Here is a 27,837-nt window from a genome sequence, read left to right as displayed (position 1 = left end):
CGCAGCACTTTACAATTCAGAGGTTCATATATCAGCAGTCATAAGTAACAGTCATAAAAAAAAATACAACAATTAAAGCAAAAATAATGACAACCCTACTCATAAGAGCTTACAATCTACAATAAGATGGGGGTTACATAAAGTAAGTAATATTTTCCTATTATAAGACGCACTTTTCCTCCCAAAAATTTGGGAGGGAAAAAGAGGGATGCATCTTATCTGAATGTAGCTTACTGGGGTGGTGGAGGGGGGTTGCATGAGGCCGGGGGAATGCTGCAGCGGCTGGTGCAGCTGTGCGGGGTCTCTGGCGGCTGTGCGGGATCTCCGGCAGCTGATACTGGGGTGGCTGTGCGGGGTCTCTGGTGGCTGGACTAGCGCTGCGGGGCGGGCGGTGAGGACTTCAAATAATGCTACCCTGAGTCGGCGCATGCGCAGATGGAGCTCTCACCGCAAGCTCTCATCTGTGCACGTGCCGCCTCCGGCCCATTGATTTCCAAGCAACGGACTTAAGAAAAATGCTGCCCGGAGGTGGTGCTTGTGTGCCGCCCCTGCAGCGGTCAAACCGCTCGAATCCGGGGGTTGCTGTGGCTCGAAGGTCTCCGGACCCGGGGGCTCACGGCCACTTCAAATGTAAAGGGGGTATTTACAGGGGATAAGAGTTCGTAACGCCACCCGTTCACGGTAAGGGAAGTACCACCTCTGCCGATGGGAGCACCCGGGGAGATGGAGTGGGGCAGCCAGATGACGTTCCCTCCATGGGTAGGGGAGGCCTGGGACTCTGGACAATGGAGGTGTAGGGGAGCAGGGTGCAGATTGGAAGCAGGGGAGGACAGTGCACTCATTCAGGCAGTGTTGGTAGTGATGCAACCGCAAAGCAGACTCTGACACAGAAGTCAAGTCTCTGAGTGTCGCTGCCACTTCAGGGGAGCTCGTCCGGGAGTCCGCTCCCATGGGTATTACTAGTGGTCTGTACCTTGCCTCCATGCACTGTATTTTAGATGTTCTGATGACCCCTCTGCTTGAAGCTGTCGGGGTCCCGCTGCCCACTGTTAAGTATGGAAGGTGTGCTCTCGATAACTGACACTTGGGATTTCAGTGGGCTGCATGGGCTGGAAAGCCCTATCCCCCTTGTTGTGTTGGTGCCTTCGATCTCTGAGCTCTTGGGGAAAGTTCATAAAGAGACTATCCTCCACTGGCTAATTATCAGGTTGCGTGAAGCTACTCCCTGATCTAGGGTCGAGTACCCCGCCATGCTCGGTACCGGTTCGGTTACTAGGTACTCCGGTGCTGACCGTTCCCAAAAACTAAGCCTGGCATCTTTCTCCAATGCCCTGCGACCGGGTCTCCGACTCCTTCGGTCCCAGACCACCATCCGCGACCTAGCCAAAAGTCCCCAGGGAGCTCCAACCCCCAGCTCCTCACTCTTTGGGAGATACTACTGTTCTATTTTAGCTTTGCTCTGCACTTCCTCTCTCTGACTTCCTCCCTCCCACCAGTCTGCCTGACTCCTAGGCAAGTGGCCCTGTTCTAGCTAGACCACCTACTGGTGTGCCTGACAGGGTGTGCTGTGAGGTGTGACTAGGATTTGAATGCTGATGGAGCAATACCAAAAGTTAAGGTCCAGTCACACTAAGCAACTTACCAGCGATCCCAACAACGATAGGGATCGTTGGTAAGTTGCTAGGAGGTTGCTGGTGAGCTGTCACACTGCGACGCTCCAGCGATCCCACCAGCAACCTGAGCTGGCAGGAATCGCTGGAGCGTGGCTACACGAGTTGCTGGTGAGCTCACCAGCAACCAGTGACCAGACCTCAGCGCCACGTGGAAGATGCTGCGCTTGGTAACTAAGGTAAATATCGGTAACCAACCCGATATTTACCTTGGTTACCACTGCACGGAGCTACACGTGCAGAGAGCAGGGAGCAGCGCACACTGAGCGCTGGCTCCTTGCTCTCCTAGTACAGCACACATCGGGTTAATTACCCGATGTGTGCTGCAGCTACATGTGCACAGAGCAGGGAGCAGCGCACAATGCTTAGCGCTGGCTCCCTGCTCTCCTAGTTACAGCACACATGGGGTTAATTACCCGATGTGTGCTGCAGCTACATGTGCACAGAGCAGGGAGCAGCGCACAATGCTTAGCGCTGGCTCCCTGCTCTCCTAGTTACAGCACACATGGGGTTAATTACCCGATGTGTGCTGCAGCTACATGTGCACAGAGCAGGGAGCAGCGCACAATGCTTAGCGCTGGCTCCCTGCTCTCCTACTTACAGCACACATCAGGTTAATTAACCCGATGTGTCCTGCAGCTAGCTACATGTGCACAGAGCAGGAGCCGGCAGCACAGGCAGTGAGAGCGGGGGAGGCTGGTATCAAAGGTAAATATCGGGTAACCAAGGACAGGGCTTCTTGGTTACCCGATGTTTACATTGGTTACCAGCCTCTGCAGAAGCCGGCTCCTGCTGCCTGCACATTAGTTGTTGCTGTCTCGCTGTCACACACAGCGATCTGTGCTTCACAGCAGGACAGCAACAACTAAAAAATGGCCCAGGACATTCAGCAACAACCAACGACCTCACAGCAGGGGCCAGGTTGTTGCTGGATGTCACACACAGCAACATCGCTAGCAACGTCACAAAAGTTGTTTGTTAGCAGCGATGTTGCTAGCGATGTTGCTTAGTGTGACGGGGCCTTTAGGATCCAAGAACCATGGGGGGTTGAGTTCTGCACCAGAAGAAAAAAAAGTGCAGTACCCTGTGACACTCTGACTAGGTCAGGGGCGTCACACTTGCGCAGATGAGATCTTAGCTTGCCATTGAACTGATAGCTCAATCTGCGCTGACTCTGGGCACCACTTCTTTGAAGCCCTCCCCACCCGTCACAGCCCAAGCCCTAGCATGGCTGCCCTAGCACCAGCATGGTACAGCTGCCCGAGCCTCAGCCTCCGCCACAGCACAGCTGCACCAGCACAGCCTACAGTTTCTGGGACACCCACAGGCTCTTGTGACTACGCTTCACTACTGCTGCTGCCCCCTTTGGTAAGACACCACTGGATTATAAAACGGACCCCATTTTTTTCCACCTTTTTTTGCTCTGAATTTGGGGTGCGGCCTTTAATCTGGTGCGTGTTATGTATCGAAAAAATACGGCATTTACAATGATGGTCAATGATTTTATGGACAGCCATAACGAAGAAATGGGAGATAGGTAAAATCTGCATGATCCAGTCACCAGTCAGCCTTTGTAATGCTTTTGGGTACGGTGGAGGCTGAGGGAGAATTATGTTCTGCGAAATAATGGAGTGGTGGTACATGAAAAGACTTCGATTAGAGAACGTAATAGTCTGCCCTAAAAAGATGTTTTTTTGTAGGGTCTAAAACTGAGTAAGTTATGGTTTGTTCTAATTTCTTGGGATAGAGCATTCCAAAGAATTGGTGCAGCTCGAGAGAAGTGTTGGAGCCAGGCGTGCGCGGTTCGGTTTAGTGCAGATGTTAGTCGAAAGTCACTTGCCAAGCGTAGAGAATGGGTAGGGCAATAGATAGAGATGAGGGTGGAGATGTAGGGAGGTGCCGCTCTGTGAAGAGCTTTGTGGGTGAGAACAAGCAATTTAAATTTGATCCTATAATGTATGGGCAGCCAGGGCAATGACTGGCACAGAGCGAAAGTGTCCGAATAACGATTAGCAAAATAGGTGACCCTGGCTGCAGCATTAAGGTTGGAAAGTCTAGTGAGGGGGAGGCCAATTAATAGAGAATACAGTAGTCAAGCTGGGAAAGGATCAGGGCCACAGTGAGGGTTTTTGTTGTTCCCATTGTGAGAAAGGGGCAGATTCTAAAGATGTTTTTCGGGTGCAGGAGACAAGAGTGGCAAGAGATTGTATATAAGGCCATGTGCGCACGATGCGTAATTACATGCTTTTACGCTGCGTTCTGCACCGCAGCGTAAAAGCATGCGTCCTTCGTCCCCAGCACTATCTATGTAGATTGTGCAAATTCCATCCGACATTGCTTTTTAGAACGCAGCGTTTTGCATGCTGTCAAAACACTGCGTTCTAAAAAGTAACATGTCAATTGTTTTGTGCATTCTGGAAGCTTTCACCACTCTGTCTATGGGAGAGGCAGCATCCAGAACACACGAATTCTGCAGGAATTCTGCAGACAACCAAATTTTCAGAATGCAAGTTTTCAGTTGCGTTCCGAATCGCACAAGCAGTGACATTACGCTGCGGTGCAGAACGCACTTACATGCGCACATAGCGTAAGAGGTGAAGAAAAGATTGGTGTCAAGAATAACACCAAGACATCGAGCCTGTGGCCTAGGCGTTATTGTGGTGCAGCACACAGAAAGGCAGATGTAAGGTTTAGGGAGATTAGTGGATGGTGGGAGCAGAAGAATTTCAGTTTTGGAAATGATGATTTTCAAATAGAGAGCAGACATGATGTGAGAGACTGTGGACTGTCACTGGTGTTCTGTAGTACAGCAGGGGTAAAGCTCAGGGGATGAGGTGTATAGTTGTGTGTCATCACCATAAACATGGTACTGGAAGCCAAATGTGCTGACAGTCTGTCTAATTGGGGCAGTGTAGAGGGAGAAGAGGGCCAAGGACTGAACCTTGAGGGACCCCAACATTGAGAAGAAGAGGAGAAGATGTGGAGCCAGCATATGATACACTGAAAGAGCGGCCAGAAAGATAGGAAGAGAACCAGGAAAGCGCAGTGTCCTTTAGGCCTATTGAATGCACTATAGCAAGAAGGCGATGGTGGTCAACAGTATCGAAGGCTGCAGAGAGGTCCAGAAGAATAAGCAGAGCATATAGTATCATTACAGCGATTTGGGCCTACTGCACCCTTATTGGGGCACCTATAGCTGACACAGTAAGGTTGCCTTCACACTGCGTTTTGTCCGCCGTGTTAGTGGTCCTGTAGGGGCTTACCCCCTGCAAAACGGGAATCGGACGTGAGGGGCTAGCAGGGCCACTGACTATATAACGGTGCATTTTTGGCCATATACGCCTATGGGATGCGGACATCCAGACGTAGTAGACTACTAGGGACGTGAGCGCTATCAAGGCCACTGACTATAATGGTGCATTTTTGGCCGTATACGCCTATGGGATGCGGACATCCAGACATAGTAGACTACTAGGAACGTGAGCACTATCAGGGCCACTGACTATGACGGTGCATTTTTGGCCGTATACGCCTACGGGACGTGGATATCCAGACGTAGTATACTAGGGACGTGAGCGCTATCAGGGCCACTGACTATAACGGTGCATTTTTGGCTGTATACGCCTACAGGACGTGGATATCCAGACGTAGTATACTAGGGACATGAGCGCTATCAGGGCCACTGACTATAACGGTGCATTTTTGGCCGTATTCGCCTACGGGACATGGATATCCAGACATAGTAGACTACTAGGGACGTGAGCACTATATAACGGTGCATTTTTGGCCGTATACGCCTACGGGACGTGGATATCCAGACGTAGTATACTAGGGACGTGAGTGCTATCAGGGCCACTGACTATAACGGTGCATTTTTGGCCGTATACGCCTACGGGACGTGGATATCCAGACGTAGTAGACTAGGGACATGAGCGCTATCAGATCCACTGACTATAACGGTGCATTTTTGGCCGTATACGCCTACGGGACGTGGATATCCAGACGTAGTAGACTAGGGACATGAGCGCTATCAGATCCACTGACTATAACGGTGCATTTTTGGCCGTATACGCCTACAGGACGTGGATATCCAGACATAGTAGACTACTAGGGACCTGAACGCGCCCTTACACGAGCATTTATGGCTGTGGCACCACTATGGGACGTGTGCGGTCTGTGCTAGTGCTTAGAAATCGCCAGAATAATGAGGAGGGCACATTGTGAGCAGCACTACTGCAGGATAACAGCGACCCATGCACTGGCCTCTGTCAGCCATCTTCCCACAAGCTGCACAATGCCCAGAGCTGACAGGAAAGGCTCTCCTGCTCTCAGCTGATAGCACTGGTGGCAGCAGAGGCGGCTGAATTCTGGGTGACTACCACATGATGGAGTTACACGAGCAGCGCAGCTCCCTCCTTTCATCTTTACGACTCTTTCCTTCGCTCCCACAAGTCTCTATGGTGTTGAGTGGAAAGAACAGGAGGGGCTGCGCTTCTCCAGCCCGACTCTATGGTAGCAGCGGCTGCGGTGCGGAGTGGCGGGACTTGGCGGCTGCGGTGCACAGTGCGGGCTCAGGTAGGCTCGGCGCCTGTGATGTGGCGGGAGGGCTGAGGTGATGCTGGGGCAGTGTGTGCAGCCTGAGCTAGTCCCGGACCGCTGTGTATGCACAGTGCTCTCATTGTCCTGCAGTGTCTGCATATGTAGGGAGCAACCTATGTGTGCCGCTATATGCAGAGTGCGGTGCCTTTAAATTAACCCAGAATGTGCGCTCCTATGCGTGAATGCACTACGAATCCTTTCATTTTCTTATGGAGGCACGTTAAAGGGGTTGTCATATCTGGGAACCATTTTTTTAATGCATGTATATGATGCTAAAACATTATACACCGTCTCCCTTCTACAGCCTCTGTGTCCTGTCCATTGCCAGCCGCAGAATGAGTTAATTGAGACTCCATCAGTGAGCTCATATGGATAGAATGGCTGGAGAGTTTGTAGCTCTTATCTTTCATGTTCTCAGCTCTTCGCTGATTTCTGACCACATCAAAGTTGAATGTGAAGCAAAACAGACCAGACGGAGAATATTGTTTAATGAGACTCCGTAGCACAAATGATTTTTCGTATGTTTATCCCAAAAACTAAAAATTGCCTTTAAAGATGAACATCCCCTTTTATCCGGCCTTGATTGGACGCGGAAGGTACTGGATTGTCAAATATTCTGGATTATCAGTCAGCGAGAACGAAAGAGGTCAAAATGTCTCTTTAACCCGTTAATGGCAAGCCGTTTTCATTTTCATATATTCTTTACTTTTTCCAAGAGCCGTAACTTTTTGTTATTTTTGCTCTCACGTAATCATAATGACGCCATTTATTTTTGCCATACAGTAAACTGGAAAACGGGAATAAAATGGTGACAAAAATGGAATTTCGCCATAGTTTTTTTGTGTTTCGTTAGAACAGCGTTTATTGGGCATTAAAAATGACTTGGTAATCTGATTCTCCAGGTCAGTACAGTGTCACAGGTTCACTATAAGGTGTGTTGTCCATAAGATAATTATGTATGAGCATGGCTCTGATCAGGAGAAATGCTGATCTCCTATGAGTGACGGCGCTCTGCCACCATTCACAGGAAGTGAGTTGTAACAGCCAGAGGGGTCATCAGAGTTTGAGAGCGCGATCTAAGGGGTTAACAGGAGCAGGTGGATCTAAGATCCACCCCTGCCTGTTAGCTAAACAGGTCTGCTGATCAGATCAGCAGACATGTGCAGGGAATAATGTGGGATCGCCGCCCGAGCCCGCATTAAAGGGACAGGCGTATATAAGCGTCCTTGGTCGTGAATAGGTTAAGTATGTAGACAGAAAAAGGGAAACATTGCTACGATTTCATTCCAGCTATTAAAATATCCCTTCATGTACACAATAAAAGGCATGTCAAGGGAGCAAGAGGCCCCAACGGGCACAGTGCACTGAAGAGAACACTTGTAAACACATCTCATTATCACGAAGAGCCAAAGACTTTTCCATATTGGCCTCCAGAGATCGCCGACAATCGTCACATTGAGACATAGAAGAGACCGCAGTATTCGGCCTACAACACGTTACTTTCCATAACCTAAGTAGAAAAGTATAAATGATCAACTGGGAGAAAAAATCTACTTAATCAGCGAGATCTTTTTGAATGGGGTTATCCACCACTATATCGACTTAAGGATAGAACCGCAATACTTGTCATGTCCCCAAACACCATTAACCTACACATGTGTGGTTAATCTGAAGGTTAGTAGCATTCTAAAACTACCCTGTTGGCTCAGTGAAAGCCCGGCAACCAGGAGGAAATGAACTTTATTCCTCCCAGCAGCCTCCTGATTTCAGTCACAGTGGCGCGGCGTTGTTCACTGCTCAGTACATAGTGAGAGGTGGCTGTAACCACACCCCAGCAGACTGACCGCCAGCTTTGTACTGATGCATTGTGTTTGGGGACATAACTAGAGATGAGCGGACCCGTGGAAGTTCGGTTCAGCTTTGCGTGTTTTCTCGAAATTTGACTCATGTGAACATGCTGAGAACATCACATTCGCTGTGTCCCTTCCTATTAATGGAGCTCCGGAGTCCAATAGAACTTGAACCGCCTGTGATACAAGTGATGCACTGTGTTGTCTTTCTCCTCTGTCCCCAACCTCTGTGCTCTAGGCATTCAGCGCTGCTGCTGTTCTTCTCTGTGCTCCAGCCATTCAGCACTGCTGCTGCTCTCCTCTGTGCTCTGGCCATTCAGCGCTGCTGCTTCTGCTGCTCTCCTCTGTGCTCTGGCCATTCAGCACTGCTGCTGCTCTCCTCTGTGCTCTGGCCATTCAGCGCTGCTGCTTCTGCTGCTCTCCTCTGTGCTCTGGCCATTCAGCACTGCTGCTGCTCTCCTCTGTGCTCTGGCCATTCAGCACTGCTGCTGCTCTCCTCTGTGCTCTGGCCATTCAGCGCTGCTGCTGCTCTCCTCTGTGCTCTGGCCATTCAGCGCTGCTGCTGCTCTCCTCTGTGCTCTGGCCATTCAGCGCTGCTGCTGCTCTCCTCTGTGCTCTGGCCATTCAGCGCTGCTGCTGCTCTCCTCTGTGCTCCGGCCATTCAGCGCTACTGCTGCTGCTGCTCTCTTCTGTGCTCCAGCCATTCAGCGCTACTGTTGCTGCTCTCCTCTGTGCTCCCGCCATTCTGTGCTACTGCTCTCCTCTGTGCTATGGCCATTCAGGGCTGCTGCACTCTTCTGTACTCTACCTATTCAACACTGCTGCTGCTCTCCTCTGTGCTATGGCCATTCAGCACTGCTGCTGGTCTCCTCTGTGCTGTGACCATTCAGTGCTGCTGCTCTTCTCTGCGCTATGGCCATTTAGTGCTCCTGCTCTTCTCTGTGCTACACCCATTCAATGCTTCTGCTCTCCTCTGTGCTCTGGCCATTTAGTGCTGCTGCTCTCCTCTGTGCTCTGGCCATTTAGTGCTGCTGCTCTCCTCTGTGCTCTGGCCATTTAGTGCTGCTGCTCTCCTCTGTGCTCTGGCCATTTAGTGCTGCTGCTCTCCTCTGTGCTCTGGCCATTTAGTGCTGCTGCTCTCCTCTGTGCTCTGACCATTCAGTGCTGCTGCTTCTGCTCTCATCTGTTATACGGCCATTCAGTGCTGCTGTTGCTCTCCTCTGTGTTACGGCCATTCAGTGCTGTTGTTCCCTTCTGTGCTACAGCCATTCAGCACTGCTGCACTCCTCTGTGCTCTAGTTATTCAGTGCTGCTGCTGCCCTCCTCTATGCTCTAGGTAGTCTGCGCTGCTGCTTTCCCCTGTGTTACGGCCGTTCAGTGCTGCTGGTTTTGCTACTCTCCTCTGTGCTCTGGCCATTCAGCTCTGTTGCTGCCCTTCTCTGTGCTCTGGCCATTCAGCCCTGTTGCTGCCCTTCTCTGTGCTCTGGCCATTCAGCCCTGTTGCTGCCCTTCTCTGTGCTCTGGCCATTCAGCCCTGTTGCTGCCCTTCTCTGTGCTCTGGCCATTCAGCCCTGTTGCTGCCCCTCTCTGTGCTCTGGCCATTCAGCCCTGTTGCTGCCTGTGAGGGAAACCCTGGGATATGAAGATGAATTATGACTTCCAGTCATAATCGCTCTCATCACTCCATGGCCGTGCCCCCTCCCTTCTTGTTCTCAGATGTCCAGCATCTGTGAAGGTGTCACATCCTAGCAACACATCCCATGGCCATCTCCTGTGATATGGAGACTAGATGATGTGGGAACAATGGACACAGGATGACTCCCTGCCGTGACCCTGTAGTAGGGGCTGCTATCTAGTTAGCCAGCTTGGAAGTATCCAGACAGGACGACTCCAGTAAAAAATGGTTCATATCTCGCAAGCCATATTTCCGATAAATATGGCAACCATAAAAATGGTGTCTCCGCATGCGGACGATGCTGGCACACCTTTTTTATGGGAGCAGGACCTGGGGAAATACCCCAGGCGTGATATCAGCCAATGGGGAACTAGTAGACAAGTCATGAGTCCTCTCGTTCTGTAGCTAAATTCATAGCTGTCACAAGGAGAGCGTTGGCGTCCGCCTACGACGCTCCCAGGCAAAGTTATGGCCCATATTCCATGTGTGGGTATTGTCCATAACTCCAGCCAGGGGTGGAGCAGTGCTCCCTCTGAGGTCACTAAGGTAGGAGGGGACCTGGATTTGCCCAGGTTGATAACCCTACTTCGGCCATTTTCCAGTGTTCTTCTGCTCGGGGGCCTGGTTGGGAAAGACCTGTGAGGGAGTTCCTGGAAACCTGGTCTACAGCGCCCCCCTGTGGCCAGACGCACAAGGTAACTGCTGGAACTGTGTATGCCTGTTTGTAACCCATGCTTTGATTGTAACTGTACTCTGACATATGTATATTCTGTAGATTCCCTATTGTATATATTGTAGTTTCTAGTGTGCTTTAGGCTGATTAAATTATATAATTAATCTTGGGCTGTTCTGTTATCTCGATCTTGAATCCCACGTCTGTGTGTTCGGCTAATAGTTACCGTGAAGCGGTTGGTGGCAGCGAGTTGTGCCAAGGATTATTGTGGGGAGGCCAGTGAGATTCGGGGAGGTTTTATATATTCCGCCCGCGGAGGTCGGGGGAATATATACCCTACTCTCACCGGGGACCCTTCAATAATCGGCATAAGTAGTATAGCGGCCTCCTTGCTTATTGTCGGGCCATTCCATAATTGGCCTGACTATAAGAGGGGCGCTAGAGAGCGCGTCACGTGCTCTGTCTGTCGGTCGGGAGGTATAAAGGAGGGGTGACCCCCGCTTGTTACCCCCCGATTGTGACGTACTGGTAGCCAGCGCGGGGGATTTCTGAGTGACCCCCCCGGTGGTTCGTGACACTGCCCCTCTCTGTGTTCTGGCCATTCAGCCCTGTTGCTGCCCTTCTCTGTGCTCTGGCCATTCAGCCCTGTTGCTGCCCTTCTCTGTGCTCTGGCCATTCAGCCCTGTAGCTGCCCTTCTCTGTGTTCTGGCCATTCAGCCCTGTAGCTGCCCTTCTCTGTGTTCTGGCCATTCAGCCCTGTAGCTGCCCTTCTCTGTGTTCTGGCCATTCAGCCCTGTAGCTGCCCTTCTCTGTGTTCTGGCCATTCAGCCCTGTTGCTGCCCTTCTCTGTGCTCTGGCCATTCAGCGCTACTGCTGCTGCTCTCCTCTGTGCTCTGGCCATTCAGCGCTACTGCTGCTGCTGCTGCTCTCCTCTGTGCTCTGGCCATTCAGCGCTGCTGCTGCTCTCCTCTGTGCTCCGGCCATTCAGCGCTACTGCTGCTGCTCTCCTCTGTGCTCCCGCCATTCTGTGCTACTGCTCTCCTCTGTGCTATGGCCATTCAGGGCTGCTGCACTCTTCTGTACTCTACCTATTCAACACTGCTGCTGCTCTCCTCTGTGCTATGGCCATTCAGCACTGCTGCTGGTCTCCTCTGTGCTGTGACCATTCAGTGCTGCTGCTCTTCTCTGCGCTATGGCCATTTAGTGCTCCTGCTCTTCTCTGTGCTACACCCATTCAATGCTTCTGCTCTCCTCTGTGCTCTGGCCATTTAGTGCTGCTGCTCTCCTCTGTGCTCTGGCCATTTAGTGCTGCTGCTCTCCTCTGTGCTCTGGCCATTTAGTGCTGCTGCTCTCCTCTGTGCTCTGGCCATTTAGTGCTGCTGCTCTCCTCTGTGCTCTGGCCATTTAGTGCTGCTGCTCTCCTCTGTGCTCTGGCCATTTAGTGCTGCTGCTCTCCTCTGTGCTCTGGCCATTTAGTGCTGCTGCTCTCCTCTGTGCTCTGGCCATTTAGTGCTGCTGCTCTCCTCTGTGCTCTGGCCATTTAGTGCTGCTGCTCTCCTCTGTGCTCTGGCCATTTAGTGCTGCTGCTCTCCTCTATGCTCTGGCCATTTAGTGCTGCTGCTCTCCTCTATGCTCTGGCCATTTAGTGCTGCTGCTCTCCTCTGTGCTCTGGCCATTTAGTGCTGCTGCTCTCCTCTGTGCTCTGACCATTCAGTGCTGCTGTTGCTCTCCTCTGTGTTACGGCCATTCAGTGCTGTTGTTCCCTTCTGTGCTACAGCCATTCAGCACTGCTGCACTCCTCTGTGCTCTAGTTATTCAGTGCTGCTGCTGCCCTCCTCTATGCTCTAGGTAGTCTGCGCTGCTGCTTTCCCCTGTGTTACGGCCGTTCAGTGCTGCTGGTTTTGCTACTCTCCTCTGTGCTCTGGCCATTCAGCCCTGTTGCTGCCCTTCTCTGTGCTCTGGCCATTCAGCCCTGTTGCTGCCCTTCTCTGTGCTCTGGCCATTCAGCCCTGTTGCTGCCCTTCTCTGTGCTCTGGCCATTCAGCCCTGTTGCTGCCCTTCTCTGTGCTCTGGCCATTCAGCCCTGTTGCTGCCCTTCTCTGTGCTCTGGCCATTCAGCGCTGCTGCTCTTCTCTGCAGACCTCTGCAGGCTTGTCCCCCCCCCATGATGCGTTTGTGTTTTGATTTGCCAAAGTCAGAGGAGTGAAAAACAAATGCCCACAGAGCAGTTCTGTGGTACCGTATATGCCCAATTGGTTGATGAGAAAATTTGGATGTTGGGCGCTCTTTATTAACTGGCAACATAACTTTGGACAGAAGCACACAAAACCACTGTTCCAGAATCAGTAGAGCAGCACTAATGATAGGAGGTACTCAGTCTAAATTTTTTTTTAAAATGTAAACCTCAGCAGTGTGAAGATATATCAAAATGAACTATACTTACCTGTCCCTTCACTTGGCTACGCAGTACAGAGGCTCTAGCCATGCTCTCGCTCTTTTCTTCCAAGTGGCCACCTTGTAACTACTACAGCCAATCAGCAGGGTGAAAAGTCACGTGCTGTATTCCTGGCATCATAGCTTCTACCGGTAAGTGGTGATGTCGGTAATAAAGCACATGTTCTCTGACGCCACGGGTCACATTAGTCACAAGGTGGCCATCCAAATGCTCTGAGAGCAGTATTTCCTTCTTATCTGGTTAGACAAACTTTAAAACTTAAAATAACTTTTCCTCAATGAACATAAATTGTGTACACCGTGTGCAGAATTATTAGGCAAGTTTTATTTTAGAGGATTTTTCTTATTATTGATCAACAACTATGTTCTCAATCAACCCAAAAGACTCATAAATATCAAAGCTTAAAATTTTTGGAAGTTGGAGTGTTTTGGTTTTTTTTTTAGATTTGCTATCTTAGGAGGATATCTGTTTTTGCAGGTGACTATTACTGTGCAGAATTATTAGGCAACTTAATAAAAACCAAATATTTTCCCATCTCACTTGTTTATTTTCACCAGGTAAACCAATATAACTGCACAAAATTTAGAAATAAACATTTCTGACATGCAAAAACAAAACCCCAAAAAATTAGTGACCAATATAGCCACCTTTCTTTATGATGACACTCAACAGCCTATCATCCATAGATTCTGTCAGCTGCTTGATCTGTTTACGATCAACATTGCGTGCAGCAGCCACCACAGCCTCCCAGACACTGTTCTAAGAGGTGTACTGTTTTCCCACCCTGTAGATCTCACATTTTATGAGGGACCACAGGTTCTCTATGGAGTTCAGATCAGGTGAACAAGGGGGCCATGTCATTATTTTTTCATCTTTTAGACCTTTACTGGCCAGCCACGCTGTGGAGTAGTTGGATGCATGTTATGGAGCATTGTCCTGCATGAAAATCATGTTTTTCTTGAATGATACAGACTTCTTCCTGTACCACTGCTTGAAGAAGTTGTCTTCCAGAAACTGACAGTAGGTCTGGTAGTTGATCTTCACTCCATCCTCACTCCATCCTCAACCCGAAAAGGTCCCACAAGTCCATCTTTGATGATACCAGCCCATATCAGTATCCCACCTCCACCTTGCTGGCGTCTGAGTCGGAGTGGAGCTCTCTGCCCTTTACTGATCCAGCCTCTGGCCCATCCATCTGGCCCATCAAGAGTCACTCTCATTTCATCAGTTCATAAAACCTTTGAAAAATCAGTCTTAAGATATTTCTTGGCCCAGTCTTGACGTTTTATCTTATGTTTCATGTTCAAAGGTGGTAGTTTTTTCCGCCTTCCTTACCTTGGCCATGTCCCTGCGTATGGCACACCTTGTGCTTTTTGATACTCCAGTAATGTTACAGCTCTGAAATATGGCCAAATTGGTGGCAAATGGCATCTTGGCAGCTTCACGCTTGCTTTTCCTCAATTTATGGGCAGTTATTTTGTGCCTTTTTTGCCCAACACGCTTCTTGCGACCCTGTTGGCTATTTGCCATGAAACGCTTGATTGTTCGGTGATCACGCTTCAAAAGTTTGGCAATTTTCAAGACTGCTGCATCCCTCTGCAAGACATCTCACAATTTTGGACTTTTCAGAGCCCGTCAAATCTCTCTTCTGACCCATTTTGCCAAAGGAAAGGAAGTTTACTAATAATTAAGCACACCTTATATAGGGTGTTTATGTCATTACACCACACCCCTCCTCATTACAGAGATGTACATCACCTGATTTACTAAATTGGTAGTTGTCTCTCAAATCTATACAGCTTGGAGTAGACAACATGTATAAAAAGTATCATGTGATCAAAATACTCATTTGCCTAATAAGTCTGCACACAGTGTAGTCTAGGAGAATCCATTGGCAGTAGTTGTTAATTAGCATGCATTTCTTTGCAAGTTTTGTGCTATGTAATTTATCCATTTTGGCTAAAACGCTTCTTTTAAATCTTTGCCAAATAGAAAACATGAATTGAGCCAGCGTTCAGACTGCAGAACACAAAATGAAGATGAAGCTGAAAGATGGAAGTAAAGACAATAAATTTTAAGAAAGGTAAAGTACCGTAGTCATCATGTCACCAGAATATGTGAAACAATTGTGGAATTCTGACATTTTTGGTTAGTGTTTGTAACAGACGGTGGCTGTAAATGACTTGGATGGTATGTATTTATAGCATGTTTTCTTGTTTGTTCGCTACAGGATATTATGGAGATTAGTGGGCTACCACTTGAACTCTGGCGATTGATTTTAGCATACTTGCCTTTGCGTGACCTCGGACGATGTGGCTTGGTTTGCAGGCCATGGCATTACCTTATAATCAGTCTGGACAATACCAGATGGCGACAACTATGCTTAGGATGCGCAGAATGTAGACATCCCAACTGGCCCATCAAACCTGATGTAGAACCAAGGTCATGGAGAGAAGCTTTCAAACAGCATTATGTAGCCTCCAGGACCTGGACAAAGAACGCTCAGGATCTGGAGTCCTCCAACTGTTTATATCTGTTTAGGAGAAAGAAGGATAGAAGGGTTCTCTATGTTGGTTATGGCTGTGAATTTGAAAACCTCAGGACTGCTCTAGCATCAGCGAACGTTTATGACCGGATTATGCTCCAACCGGGGGTCTATGAAGAGCAAAATGAGATTATTCTAAAAGTTCCTGTAGAGATCATGGGCCAAGGAAAGCTTGGAGATGTGGCTTTACTTGTCTGCATTGACCAGCAGTGTCCAACCTCTCGACTATGCAACTTGGTCTTCATGCCTGCTTGGTTCACACCAGTAATGTATAAGGTGAGAATCATTTTCCTTTGTTGAATATGTAACACAATATTTAAAAAAAAATCAGTCAGCATGATTTTGCAATAAATAAAGGCATAGTGATATTTTTTTTTTCCCCCCCAGCCTTGTTCTCATTTGTATACATACCCGGATTATGAACATTTGTTATATTCTGTATACAGCTCATAGCCTGGGGGAGGCCTGTAAATGTCAAAAGTATGTTTTAACAAATACTTTCAAACAATACCCATCTATCCAGTTGAGAATAACCCATTAAAGGGAGTCTGTCACAGGTTTTTGCAAATTTTTTTCTTTCACCTCCTAATCTGAAAGCCAGTATAATATAGAGACAGCCAGACTCCTGCAATTTCACTTACTGTTTTATCAGCAGGAGATTATCATTACAGGATTAGTAAACCTGCTGCTATGTAGTCCTCCATATTCATGAGCTGTGTGTATCCCTGCCCCACCACTGATTGGCAACCTTCTGCCTATGCACAGTGTACACAGAAGCCTGCCAATCAGTGCTGTGGGCGGGGTTCTACTGAGCTCAGCATTCAGAGAACTGGTAACTTTGAAGCAGCTAAAACAGTTATTTTATAAGAAAAAAAAGAAAACCAACACGCATCCCAGTAAGTAATACATTTCTTGGTTAAGGGTTTCTTAGCCTACGTCATGCTGATCTTAGATGGGGTAATACAAAATTGTTGCCAGGTTCCCTTTAACCCCTTAACGACTGCAGGCAGTAAAGTTACATCCCAGTGGTCATAGTGTTAATTCCCACCGGCTGCTTCGGGTTGCGTCAGCTTGAAATACAAAAAATAAGCCATCACAGTGCCATAGATCCTGAGAAATGAGAACGCTACAAGTTTTGGAAAATGGTGCAAAAAGTGCGCCACTTTTTTTTGGACAAACTTGTGAATTTTTTAACCCCTATACATGTTTCGTGTGTACGAACACGTACCGACCTGAGGCATCACACCGACACATCAGTTTTACCATATACCATATAGTGAACAAAGGGAATAAAATATCCCAAAAACAATTGGGCAGTCACACATTTTTTTTGCAATTTTTCTGCACTTGGAATTTTTTTTTGCTATTTTTCAGTACACTATTAAATTAAACAATAAGTTTTACCCTAAAGTACAACTCATCCCTCAAAAAACAAGCCCTCATATGGCAAGATTAACGGAAAAATTAAAAAGTTACGGCTCTCGAAAGAAGGGGAGCAAAAAACAAACCCAAAAAAACGTAAAAAGGGGTTAAAGGAGGGGTTGGTCCCTACTATAGTCATTGAAATGTGTGGCTTGTGGGGATAAAAGATCTTTGAGCTCTAGTGAAGTGAAAAAAAAAAAAGAGAGATTTTTAAGTTTACACATAGGTGGAACTGGAGCTATAACGTGCTCTACTGTTGCTGTGTCATGATAAAAACTGCATGTATATATTTTTGGAAAAAAAAATGTTTTGCTAATGGGTTTCATAGCTGGCTACAGAACGAGAGACCGAACCAACTCTTATTTCTTCTGAACGTCCTTCGCTAGTTTATGAGCACAAAGTTCAGCTCCACTCTATGTGCACCATTGCAGTATCATGGCACAAGCTGCTTTCATACATATGAAAAATCCACAGTGCAGGCTCATACAACCCTGGGTACGGTGTGGACCTGGCCCTATAAGATATTCATGCTCCCTCCTAAACTTGGCGAAGGCTTAGCTGCACGTCCACTGCATGATTTATAGAGCTTATTGTGCGATGTGCAGGCTGAGAGTTCAATGCATGTACGGTACATTTTAAGGAAGCCTTGATTTTTATTGAAATCCTTTATCAGATATCAATCGACTCCTACCCTAGATAAAGGCCAATCCTAGAGAACGTCAAATTTAGCTTTTTTCTTCCCTGATAAACATTCTGTACAATCCTTACTGTAGGAATCTATAAATATCACTGTACACATGATTTGCTTTAGGGCATTTTTTTGTGTTTTTCCAGCTGGTGTATAGTCTAGGGGGTTTTCTTTTTCTTTGAAGAAGGGTTTGTTTGTTTTTCTGGCATTTTTTGTTCTCTGTAGATTTTTAGTATTTCCAGATTCAACCATCTAAATGAATTGGCATTCCTCCTCTAAGTTCTACTGGAATCCAATGGCATTTTTGGTGAGGAAAAAGTGGAAGGCAAGATTGAGGTCACATATTCAAGAGCGAAACCCTTTTGTTCATTGCCGAGTGTCTTTAAGTGATGGCTATGTATACGAGGGGCTGCATAAGTCTTTGGTTTTATCAAGAAAGAAACGAGATAGGATGATGAAACTTTACATTTATTCCACATACTCTCCACTGATGTCATCACACTTCTTACATCGGTATTCCAACTTCTGTAAGCCTAGCAAAAAGAAGGATTTTGGTTGTGCATCAAACCAGGCATCCGTAGCAGCCATGGCATCAGAAATGGTGTGAAATTTGGTACCCTTGAGATGTTTCTTAAGGTTTGCAAATAGTTGATAGTCAGAGGGAAGAAGATCTGGTAAATAAGTTGGGTGGTCAACCAGCTGGAGGCCCAGCTCTGCCAGTTTTGCCGTAGTCGCTTGTGCAGTCTGAGCAGAGGCGTTGTCTTTTAGGAACAAGATTCCTTTGGACAGCTTGCCGCGCCTTTTGGCCTTCAGAGCTGCCTTCAATTGGTCCAAAGTTCAGTGCTATACCTTGCATTGATGGTGGAACCCTTTTGAAGGTAGTGCACTAGCAGCACATCCTCCTTTTCCCAGAACACAGACGCCATAACCTTAGTGGCTGATTTTTGCTCCCTGAACTTCTTTGGACTAGGAGAACCTCTGTGCCGCCACTTTTTTGACTGCTTCCCGTTTTCAGGGTCATACAAATAAATCCAGGTTTCATCCATAGTCGCAGTCGATCCAGTAAGTTCGTATCAGTCCGGAACGCGAGACGTTTTCACTCACATGCTTTTCTGATCTGTTGTAAAGCATTTGTGTACCCACTTTGCAGATAGCTTCATCATGTCCAAATGTTCATGAAAAATGACACAAACACATTCATGAGAATTCCCCATGATGTCTGCTATTGCTTTAGCTGAAATTTATCCATTCTCCAGTATGAGGTTGGGCACAGAATCGATGATTTTCGGAACAACAACCAGCCTCGGTTGTCCAGGATGTTCCTCAACAGTGGTGCTGAAGTGGCCTGTTTCAAATTTGGCAATTCAGGTCTTAACTGTGGAATATGAAGGGCATTGATCCACCAATGTCTGCGACATATCACTATGAATATCCTTTGCAGACTTTCCTTGTAGAAACAAGAATTATATCACTCCTCTGATCTCAGTTGCTGTGAATATCACATTAGTCTGCCATTTTGTTTTCCCGCATTTGTAGAACACTGTTGCCATAAGCAACAAACTCCAATTTTGAAAACATATATTAGACACATAAGGCTTTCATGTGATGTAAAGGGTGCTTTACACGCTGCGACATCGCTAATGATATATCATCAGGGTCACGGTGTTTGTGACGTACATCCGGCGTCGTTAGCGACGTCACAGCGTGTGACAGGCTGGAGCGACCTAAAACGATCGCAAAAAAGACAAAAATCGTTTGTTTTGGAGAGGTCATTTAATTCCAAAAAATCGTTGTCAGGTAAGTACCGATGTTGTTCCTCGTTCCTGCGGCATCACACATCGCTATGTGTGACACCGCAGGAGCGACGAACATCTCCTTACCTCTATCCCGCCGGCAATGAGGAAGGAAGGAGGTGAACGGGATGTTCGTCCCGCTTATCTCCGTCCCTCCGCTTCTATTGGCCGGCCGCTTAGTGACGCTGCAGTGACGTCGCTATGACGCCGAACGCACTCCCCCTTGAAGGAGGGATTGTTTGGTAGTCACAGTGACGTCGCTGACAAGGTATGTGCGTGTGACGCTGCCGTAGCGATAATGTTCGCTACAGCAGCGATCACCACATATCGCACGTATGACGGGGGCGGGTGCTATCGCGCATGACATCGCTAGCTATCGCTAGCGATGTTGCAGCGTGTAAAGCACCCTTAACACTCATTACCATAGAAACGAAAAAATCTCAAAGCCAAAGACTTATCAGCAGTCCCTCATACTATTTTCCAAATTATATTTAGCAAAGTAAACCTATAAATATAGTGCATTATTATATGAAGAATCAAATCTTGTTACTCTGTTCTTTTCTTTTTCTCTCTAGACGTCCATTGGTTATGTCCAATTTGACAACTGCAACTTTGAAAATGGGCAACTACAGATCCACGCTCCCGGAACGTGCCAGATTAAATTTTGCACTTTTAACCAGTCCAGCATACATTTCCACAACGTGGCTCTCAGCGTGCTTGAGAACTGTGAATTTGTTAACAGTGAAAATGCCTCCGTGACTGTGGAGGGATCGCCCACGTCTGACAAAAACTGGGCTTGTAAGCATCTCTCCGCCACTGCCAAGTCAAGGGCCATGCTGTCTACGACTTCTGAGTCGGGGAATACAGATTATTCAGCTACTGGGTCACCAGGTGCAAAAATGAGAACATGTGAGATCTTCGTTAATGGAGACCAAAGCCACTCACATCCTCAATCAAAAGCCCAAATATTAGAAGATCACACTAATGACAAGGAAAATGAACTGAATGGAAACTTTTACCTGGGTAAGGATGGGGAGGCCATGACTCTGGATACAGATTATAGTGACAGTGAACTGAGCACAGTCAGTGAGAACGAAGACGATGACCAGTCAGTGTACAAGTTGTCATATCATTCTCATGGATTGAGTCACATGCTCGCTAAATCTCTACACTGCAGGGCACAGACGAATGGTGTTCTCGCTTTACAGACTGATATGGCTTTAAAAAGTTTGCACCAGGAGTTACAAAGGGACAAGGAATTGCAATCAATTGCCAACTCCGTTCAAGGATGTCTTGTATGGAAGTGCCTTTTTAGGGATGGCAAGGGTGGCATCTTTATTTGCTCGCAGGGACAAGCAAGACTGGAAGGTTGTATATTTAGGGACCTCACCTATGCAGTAAGGTGCATTCAAAATAGTAAGGTAAGTGGACAGAAATTAACTTTCGTAATCAACGTAGAATTACCATACAGAATGCATAAAAGGACATTTAGTATAAAAAAAGAGAAAAATCCTAATCTTCTAGTGTGGTTTTGATGTGGTGTTTTGCCAGGAGGTGTAGATTGGGTGCATGAATATGGTGTAAAAATGTCATCACTAAATTTGCATCTCTTAGAAGCAAAAAGAGAGGGGAGCCAGCACATCTGAGAGTGGCATGCATCAAATAAAAGTGTAAATTCACAGATTTATTCCAACTGTACTGTAATACAAAATGAGATTTTTAGCAAACAATTGATCAGTTTTTTTGAGCCACCCCTGCCACGTCACGGCAAATCTCAATAGGGGGTCCTACTCTATATTTTATATTTCATGTGCCATGCAGCCTCCTAGATAAATTAAAAGCAGAACCATATTGTAGCACACATACCTGCATCCTATGTATAACCGCTTCCATGTCAACTGTGGATAAAAGGCAGCCCAGGTCCCAGAATGTGCAGCAGACGCCACACACACCAGGACTATATCAGAACTGACCTTCACAGTGCCAGACCAGCAACCATAAATAAAGGCGGACCAGAGCCAAGTATGGTGCTGAATTAGCAATGCCTGTGGAAAAGGGCGAGGCGGCTGAATGTGAACAGCCACCAACAAGAGGAATATTTGCAAACCAACATCAGGCATGCATGGCATGGTGGTGGTCAGCCACCGGACCAATGTAACATAAATGCATCTCTTGGCCCAAAAATGCAAAGGTCCTTGGTATTCTGTTGCTTGGACAAGAACCTGTAGGATTAGTTTGGGCTTTCAGTGTGATGAAACTCAGTTGCTACATGAGCTTTATTATAACAGGAAACCACTGCAGAGGTTAATGGATTAGTTGTAAAGTTTAATGCAATTTTTCCTCCTTATTAGAAATTGTTGTAAAATAATTTTAATGCAAAATGAATGTGATAGTTAGTTTGTACCTCCAGCTTTAAGGTGCTGTCTACATTCTCTTTATTTCAGCAGATGGCATGATTCTGATGTATAGTATTACAGATTGTCCTGCTTGTTAGTACAGCCTTCCTCGTAGACTGCACAGCACTCCTATGGCTGCACATAAGGCTACTTTCACACTTGCGTTGAACGGTATCCGTTGGATTGCGTAGTGTAACTGATGCGTTGCATATAATGGCACAACAGATGCAACGGATCGTACAAAACAACGGAAAGCTTTTTTTTTTCTTTTTTTTTTTTCTTCTTTACAGTTTTACCGGCAGCAGACTATTGTGAACGATCAGCTGATCACCCGGCGGCCGGGCGCTCAGTTGAGAGCTCTCACATGCTTGGCGGCCGGGCGCTCAGCTGATCGCTCTCAATAGCCGGCTGCCGGGCGCTCAGCTGAGAGCTCTCGCATGCCGGCGGCCGGGCGCTCAGCTGAATGCTCTCACATGCCGGTGGCCTGGCGCTCAGCTGAGAGCTCTCACATGCCGGCGGCCGGGCGCTCAGCTGAGAGCTCTCACATGCCGGCGGCCGGGCGCTTAGCTCAGAGCTCTCACATGCCGGCGGCCGGGCGCTCAGCTGAGAGCTCTCACATGCCGGCGGCCGGGCGCTCAGCTGAGAGCTCTCACATGCCGGCGGCCGGGCGCTCAGCTGAGAGCTCTCACATGCCGGCGGCCGGGCGCTTAGCTCAGAGCTCTCACATGCCGGTGGCCTGGCGCTCAGCTGAGAGCTCTCACATGCCGGCGGCCGGGCGCTCAGCTGAGAGCTCTCACATGCCGGCGGCCGGGCACTTAGCTGGGAGCTCTCACATGCCGGCGGCCGGGCGCTCAGCTGATCGCTCTCAATAGCCGGCTGCCGGGCGCTCAGCTGAGCGCTCTCACATGCCGGCGGCCGGGCGCTCAGCTGAGAGCTCTCGCATGCCGGCGGCCGGGCGCTCAGCTGAATGATCTCACATGCCGGTGGCCGGGCGCTCAGCTGAGAGCTCTCACATGCCGGCGGCTGGGCGCTTAGCTCAGAGCTCTCACATGCCGGCGGCCGGGCGCTTAGCTGAGAGCTCTCACATGCCGGCGGCCGGGCGCTCAGCTGAGAGCTCTCACATACCGGCTGCCGGGCGCTCAGCTGAACGCTCTCACATGCCGGCGGCCGGGCGCTCAGCTGAGAGCTCTCACATACCGGCGGCCGGGCGCTTAGCTCAGAGCTCTCACATGCCGGCGGCCGGGCGATTAGCTGAGAGCTCTCACATGTCGGCGGCCGGGCGCTCAGCTGAGAGCTCTCACATACCGGCTGCCGGGCGCTCAGCTGAACGCTCTCACATGCCGGCGGCCGGGCGATCAACTGAGAGCTCTCACATGCCGGCGGCCGGGCGCTCAGCTGAGAGCTCTCACATGCCGGCGGCCGGGCGCTCAGCTGAGAACTCTCACATGCTGGCGGCCGGGCGCTCAGCTGAGAGCTCTCACATACCGGCGGCCGGGCGCTTAGCTCAGAGCTCTCACATGCCGGCGGCCGGGCGATTAGCTGAGAGCTCTCACATGCCGGCGGCCGGGCGCTCAGCTGAGAGCTCTCACATGCCGGTGGCCGGGCGATCAGCTGAGCGCTCTCACATGCCGGCGGCCGGGCGATCAACTGAGAGCTCTCACATGCCGGCGGCCGGGCGCTCAGCTGAGAGCTCTCACATGCCGGCGGCCGGGCGCTCAGCTGAGAACTCTCACATGCTGGCGGCCGGGCGCTCAGCTGAGAGCTCTCACATGCTGGCGGCCGGGCGCTCAGCTGAACGTTCGGCCACCGAGAAACAAAATAACGTTTCTGTGATTTAAAAAAAAAATGAGCATGTGCAGTGAAAAATAAAGGTTTCTGCCGTTCAAAAAAACGTAACATGCTGCGTTCCTTCCGCCTGACGCAGCGTCAAAATAACGACGCTGCGTCGTGCAGTGGAAGCAACGCAAGACCATCCGTTGCTATCCGTAGCTAATAGAAGTCTATGAGGAATATAACGGTTTCCTGCAACGGTTACCGTAATTCCTCAAAGCTGTGGATGGCAACGGAAGCCGTCCAACACAAGTGTGACAGTAGCCTAAGAAAGCTGTTTTTCAGTTGCACGAGGGCGATGGCCAGTTCTGGTTAGTGCTAGTATAGCAGTGTAATCTGTAAGATAGGTAGCACTAAGTACAGGTACTTATATAATTGGAAGTGTCATAGAATCCTCTCCTCAACATGTTTGTGAAAATCACGATAAAGCCTTCTTAAGGTTTGATTAGCTTTTACATAACTTTCCGGTTTCCCCTTTCCAGATTGTTATGTTGAAGAATGACGTTTACCACTGTAAAGCATCAGGAGTCTTCCTGCGTCTAGCAGCAGGGGGCCTTATAGCTGACAACAACATCCACTCCAATACAGAAGCAGGGGTGGATATCCGCAAAGGGGCCAATCCGGTGATACTGGTATGTGAAGCTACATGTAGATTTGTGCGTTCAGAGACGATATTAACAGTGCTAATAATTAAAGGGGTAGCCCCATGATCAACAAATCAAATTAGGCACTTTTACAGTTACATGCGTTTAAAAAACCTTTGCTATGCACATAAACTTAACCCCTTTTCTGTGTTTTGTTTTTCCTCCCCTTCTTCTTGGAGCCATAACTTTTTTTATTTTTCCGTCACTGTTGCCATATGTGGAGTTTTTTTTTTTTTTGGGACGAGACCTACTTTTGAATGAAACCATTCATTTTATCATTTAGTGTACTAGAAAACGGGAAAAAATTCCAAGGGCGGTGAAATTGCAAAACAAAAGTGTTTTTTGTTTTTTTTTTTATTTACCATGTTCACTATTTGGTAAAACTGGCCTGGCAGTATGATTCCCCCGGTAAGTACAAGTTCATTGATGCCAAACATGTGGAGTTGTTTTATGTTCTATTTAATTGGCGGAAAAAAGGGAAAATGTGCACTTTTGTCGCCATTTTCCAAAACCCGTAGCATTCTCATTTTTTGGGATTTGGCGCTGTATGAGGGCTTATTCTCTGCGTCCTGAGATGACCGTTTTATCAATACAATTTTACAGTAGATGTAATGTTTTAATTGCCTCTTATTGCATTTTGTTATAATGTTGCGGCGACCAAAACAACTTAATTTTGGCTTTTTTTTAATTTTTTTTCTTTTACCAATAAGTACCAAATTAATGTAATATACATTTTTGATAGATTGGACATTTCTGAACATGGCAATACCAAATGTGTGTTTGGTTTTTTTTTTTCTTACTAATCCCCTTAGCGGGACTTGATACTGCAATATTCCCATTACTTGTGCTTTACAGCGCAGTGCTTCATCACCGCTCTATACAGCACAAATGCTGTCCTCCCTGAATGCTGGTGCTCAGCCAGCGTTCACAGGAACTACAGTTGACAACCCATCGACGCCCTGCAATCACGTCACAGGTCCTTCCTTAGGAGTGGGGTATGGTGTGCTCACCGCCGGCGCACGTTAAATCCCGCTGTTAGAGATTGACAGTAGGATCTAACTGGCTATCAGCCGCAGGCTGTGCCCGCTGCTATTAGGGGCACATGTCGGCTGAGTTGCAGGAAAAGGTGCGGGCTTGGCATGTGAGGCCGCATCAAAGCGAGCGACATGACCTTGGATTCACCAGTACATTCAATGTCATGAAAGGTAAAGGGAACCTGTTGCCAGGTTTTTGCCACCTAATCTGATAGCAACATTTATGCAGACACCCTGATTCCAGCGGTGTGTCACTTACTGGGCTGCTTAGATTTTAACCGGGAAGATGCCCGGTTAAAATCTGTTTTTCCAGACCCCCCACTTCTGTGTTTTACACAGCCCCCAAATCTAAGAAGCATCATTGTCAGAAGCTCCCTGTTCTCTCCAACACCAACAGGAACATTTCCCTGCAACCAGAAAAAATGTAAGACCTGTCCATTAATATTGACAACGGGCAAGATAAAGATTCCCAGATCACATCAGGACTACAAGATCCCAGGTACCTTCAACTGCACCACAACCAATGTGGTGTACTTAATTATATGTACCAAATGTCCAACTGGGGGTCTGTATGTAGGGGAGACAGGACAACAGCTCAGGACAAGGATGAATTCTCACCGCTACACAATTAGAGAAAAAAGGATAGATCTACCTGTGGCCAAACATTTTTGTAACTCAGACCACAGCATCATGGACATGAAATTGCTGGTATTGAAAGGAAACTTCAAGTCCCAGAGAGATAGGAGACTATGGGAGTACAAACTTATGATGACCTTTGACACATTCAGAGCAGGAATGAATGTGTCTCATGGATTCATGTCTTTTTACATCAGTTAAACGATGTGCTCCTCTGACCATCCGAGCGTGTCACAGCCTGGACCAGACCCTTATCAAAGGACAATAAAACTTTCACACTGAACTGCAGCAATATTTATGGCCCCACAATAGTTTGCCCCCCTGCCATAGTGATAGTTCTGTTTCATATAACTTGTTTTGTTTTTTTTACTGCACTATTCTATGTCCTGTTGTGTATAAATATGTGACTCTTCAGATTTTGTGTTATACCATGCCTGATGAAGAGACCTGAGTAGTCTCGAAAGCTTGCAATTATTACCATCTTTTCAGTTAGCCATTAAAAGGTATCAGCCACTGAGGACTTCAGTTCTTTTAAACAATTTTTTTATCTCTACTGGCTAACACGGTACAAAGATATATTTTACTTGTATGGGCTGCTTAGTGTAATTTTGATAAAATCACTGACTAATCAGCAGTAGATTATCATTAGAGGATTACTTTGCCTGCTGCAAGGTAGTACACCATATTCTTGAGCTCTGTATAATTCCTCCCCTACCAATGATTGGCACCTTTCTGTGTACGCCCTATATGTGCAGAAAATGGTCAGTCAGAGTTGTGCGTGGGGTTACAAAGCTCTGTGACTCTCTGGCCTATCAGGTCGTCACAGGGTATTGTGCAAGCTGTCCTTCTGCACAGTATCCAATCCTCCTTGGTTACGGATCCTTGTCCTTTGGTGTTGCTAAGAGCAGAGCCAGTCAAAACCGTAGGAACACTTTACACCATACCCACCAGACACACCATTGAGGGGCCTGAAGGGAATAGGACCGCCCACTTGGGGGTTTGGTAGGGGAAAGTGAAAAAGTGAGAGGAGTGTTGTGTTGGAGGTGAAAGAGAGAGGAGGTCAGGAGCAGGGCTCCTTGAGTCTACTAGGTGGCAGACGTTGGTCTGGGCCTGGTAGGAACTGGAACCCCGGTCGCAGGGGATCGTGTCAAGGGGCACCGAGGAGGGCAGCCGGCGGCCTTGAGCCATCTCCGGGCAGGGCCTGGGCACGACGGGGTACATGGACCCTAGGCCGGGAAGTAGTTTCAAGCGTCCTGGTAATTTTCCCGACGGCGGTGAAGTCTTCAAGATTCATCCCTCACCCGCTCCAAAATCGGGGTACTAGCGCAACAAGGGGATAGGACTTGTCCCAAACACAGTCCATCAAATCCCAAGCGTGAACCCTGAGAGCAAGCTCACTCCGATAGCCATATGGGTGAGCCGGACCTGATTAGTTCCATACTATATGGTTCAACAGTGAGATGGTGCCACGGAAAAGGCCACAGGCTAACAAGCAACACCAAGGGCACGGATCCGCCCTTGGTGCAGCGGTGCTCAGAATTCTGGTTTACAAGCTGTCGGTGTCAGTATTCTTGGACTGAGTGAGTACGCAGAAACCCTTCCTTTTCCCAACGGCACCCCTGCACCACCACCACCGGGCCCCGGGGCACAACCCCCTACCCACAGAGGGGATAAACACCTTGCTGCCATACCACCGCCACCGGGCTTCTCCCCCAACAGTAGCGGTGGTACTTCATCTTACTACGCACTGTGGGGGGCGTCACAAACTTCTAACTCCCCTATACATACTCACCTTTTCAAATTCGAGTGTCCGCACGAAACCCCGGGTCCGGAGACCCCTCGAGCCACTGCGGTTTCGGATCAGAGCGGCTCGGCCACTGACACGGGGGCGATGCAGCTCCACATTCAAATAATTGCTAGATCTGCA

The 27,837-nt window shown here is 48.1% G+C and overlaps 1 protein-coding gene across 1 annotated transcript in view; it reads left to right on the top strand.

The window, feature by feature from the left end:
- Positions 1-5,951: 5,951 nt before the first annotated feature.
- The window catches only part of FBXO10 (F-box protein 10), a 96,509-nt gene continuing 74,623 nt past the window's right edge, over positions 5,952-27,837 (top strand). Inside the window, exons 1-5 of the mRNA XM_075315862.1 lie at positions 5,952-6,245; positions 14,915-15,005; positions 15,153-15,743; positions 19,946-20,791; positions 24,079-24,228. Coding sequence (XP_075171977.1) covers positions 15,159-15,743; positions 19,946-20,791; positions 24,079-24,228 — 1,581 coding nt within the window. The 5' untranslated portion in view covers positions 5,952-6,245; positions 14,915-15,005; positions 15,153-15,158. The remainder of the gene's footprint in view (positions 6,246-14,914; positions 15,006-15,152; positions 15,744-19,945; positions 20,792-24,078; positions 24,229-27,837) is intronic.

This window comes from Anomaloglossus baeobatrachus, chromosome 1, assembly GCF_048569485.1.
Source record: "Anomaloglossus baeobatrachus isolate aAnoBae1 chromosome 1, aAnoBae1.hap1, whole genome shotgun sequence".
NCBI classification, from domain to species: domain Eukaryota; kingdom Metazoa; phylum Chordata; class Amphibia; order Anura; family Aromobatidae; genus Anomaloglossus; species Anomaloglossus baeobatrachus.
The sequence above is the reverse complement of the archived record's forward strand: the minus strand, read 5'-3'. Positions and strand labels throughout refer to the sequence as shown.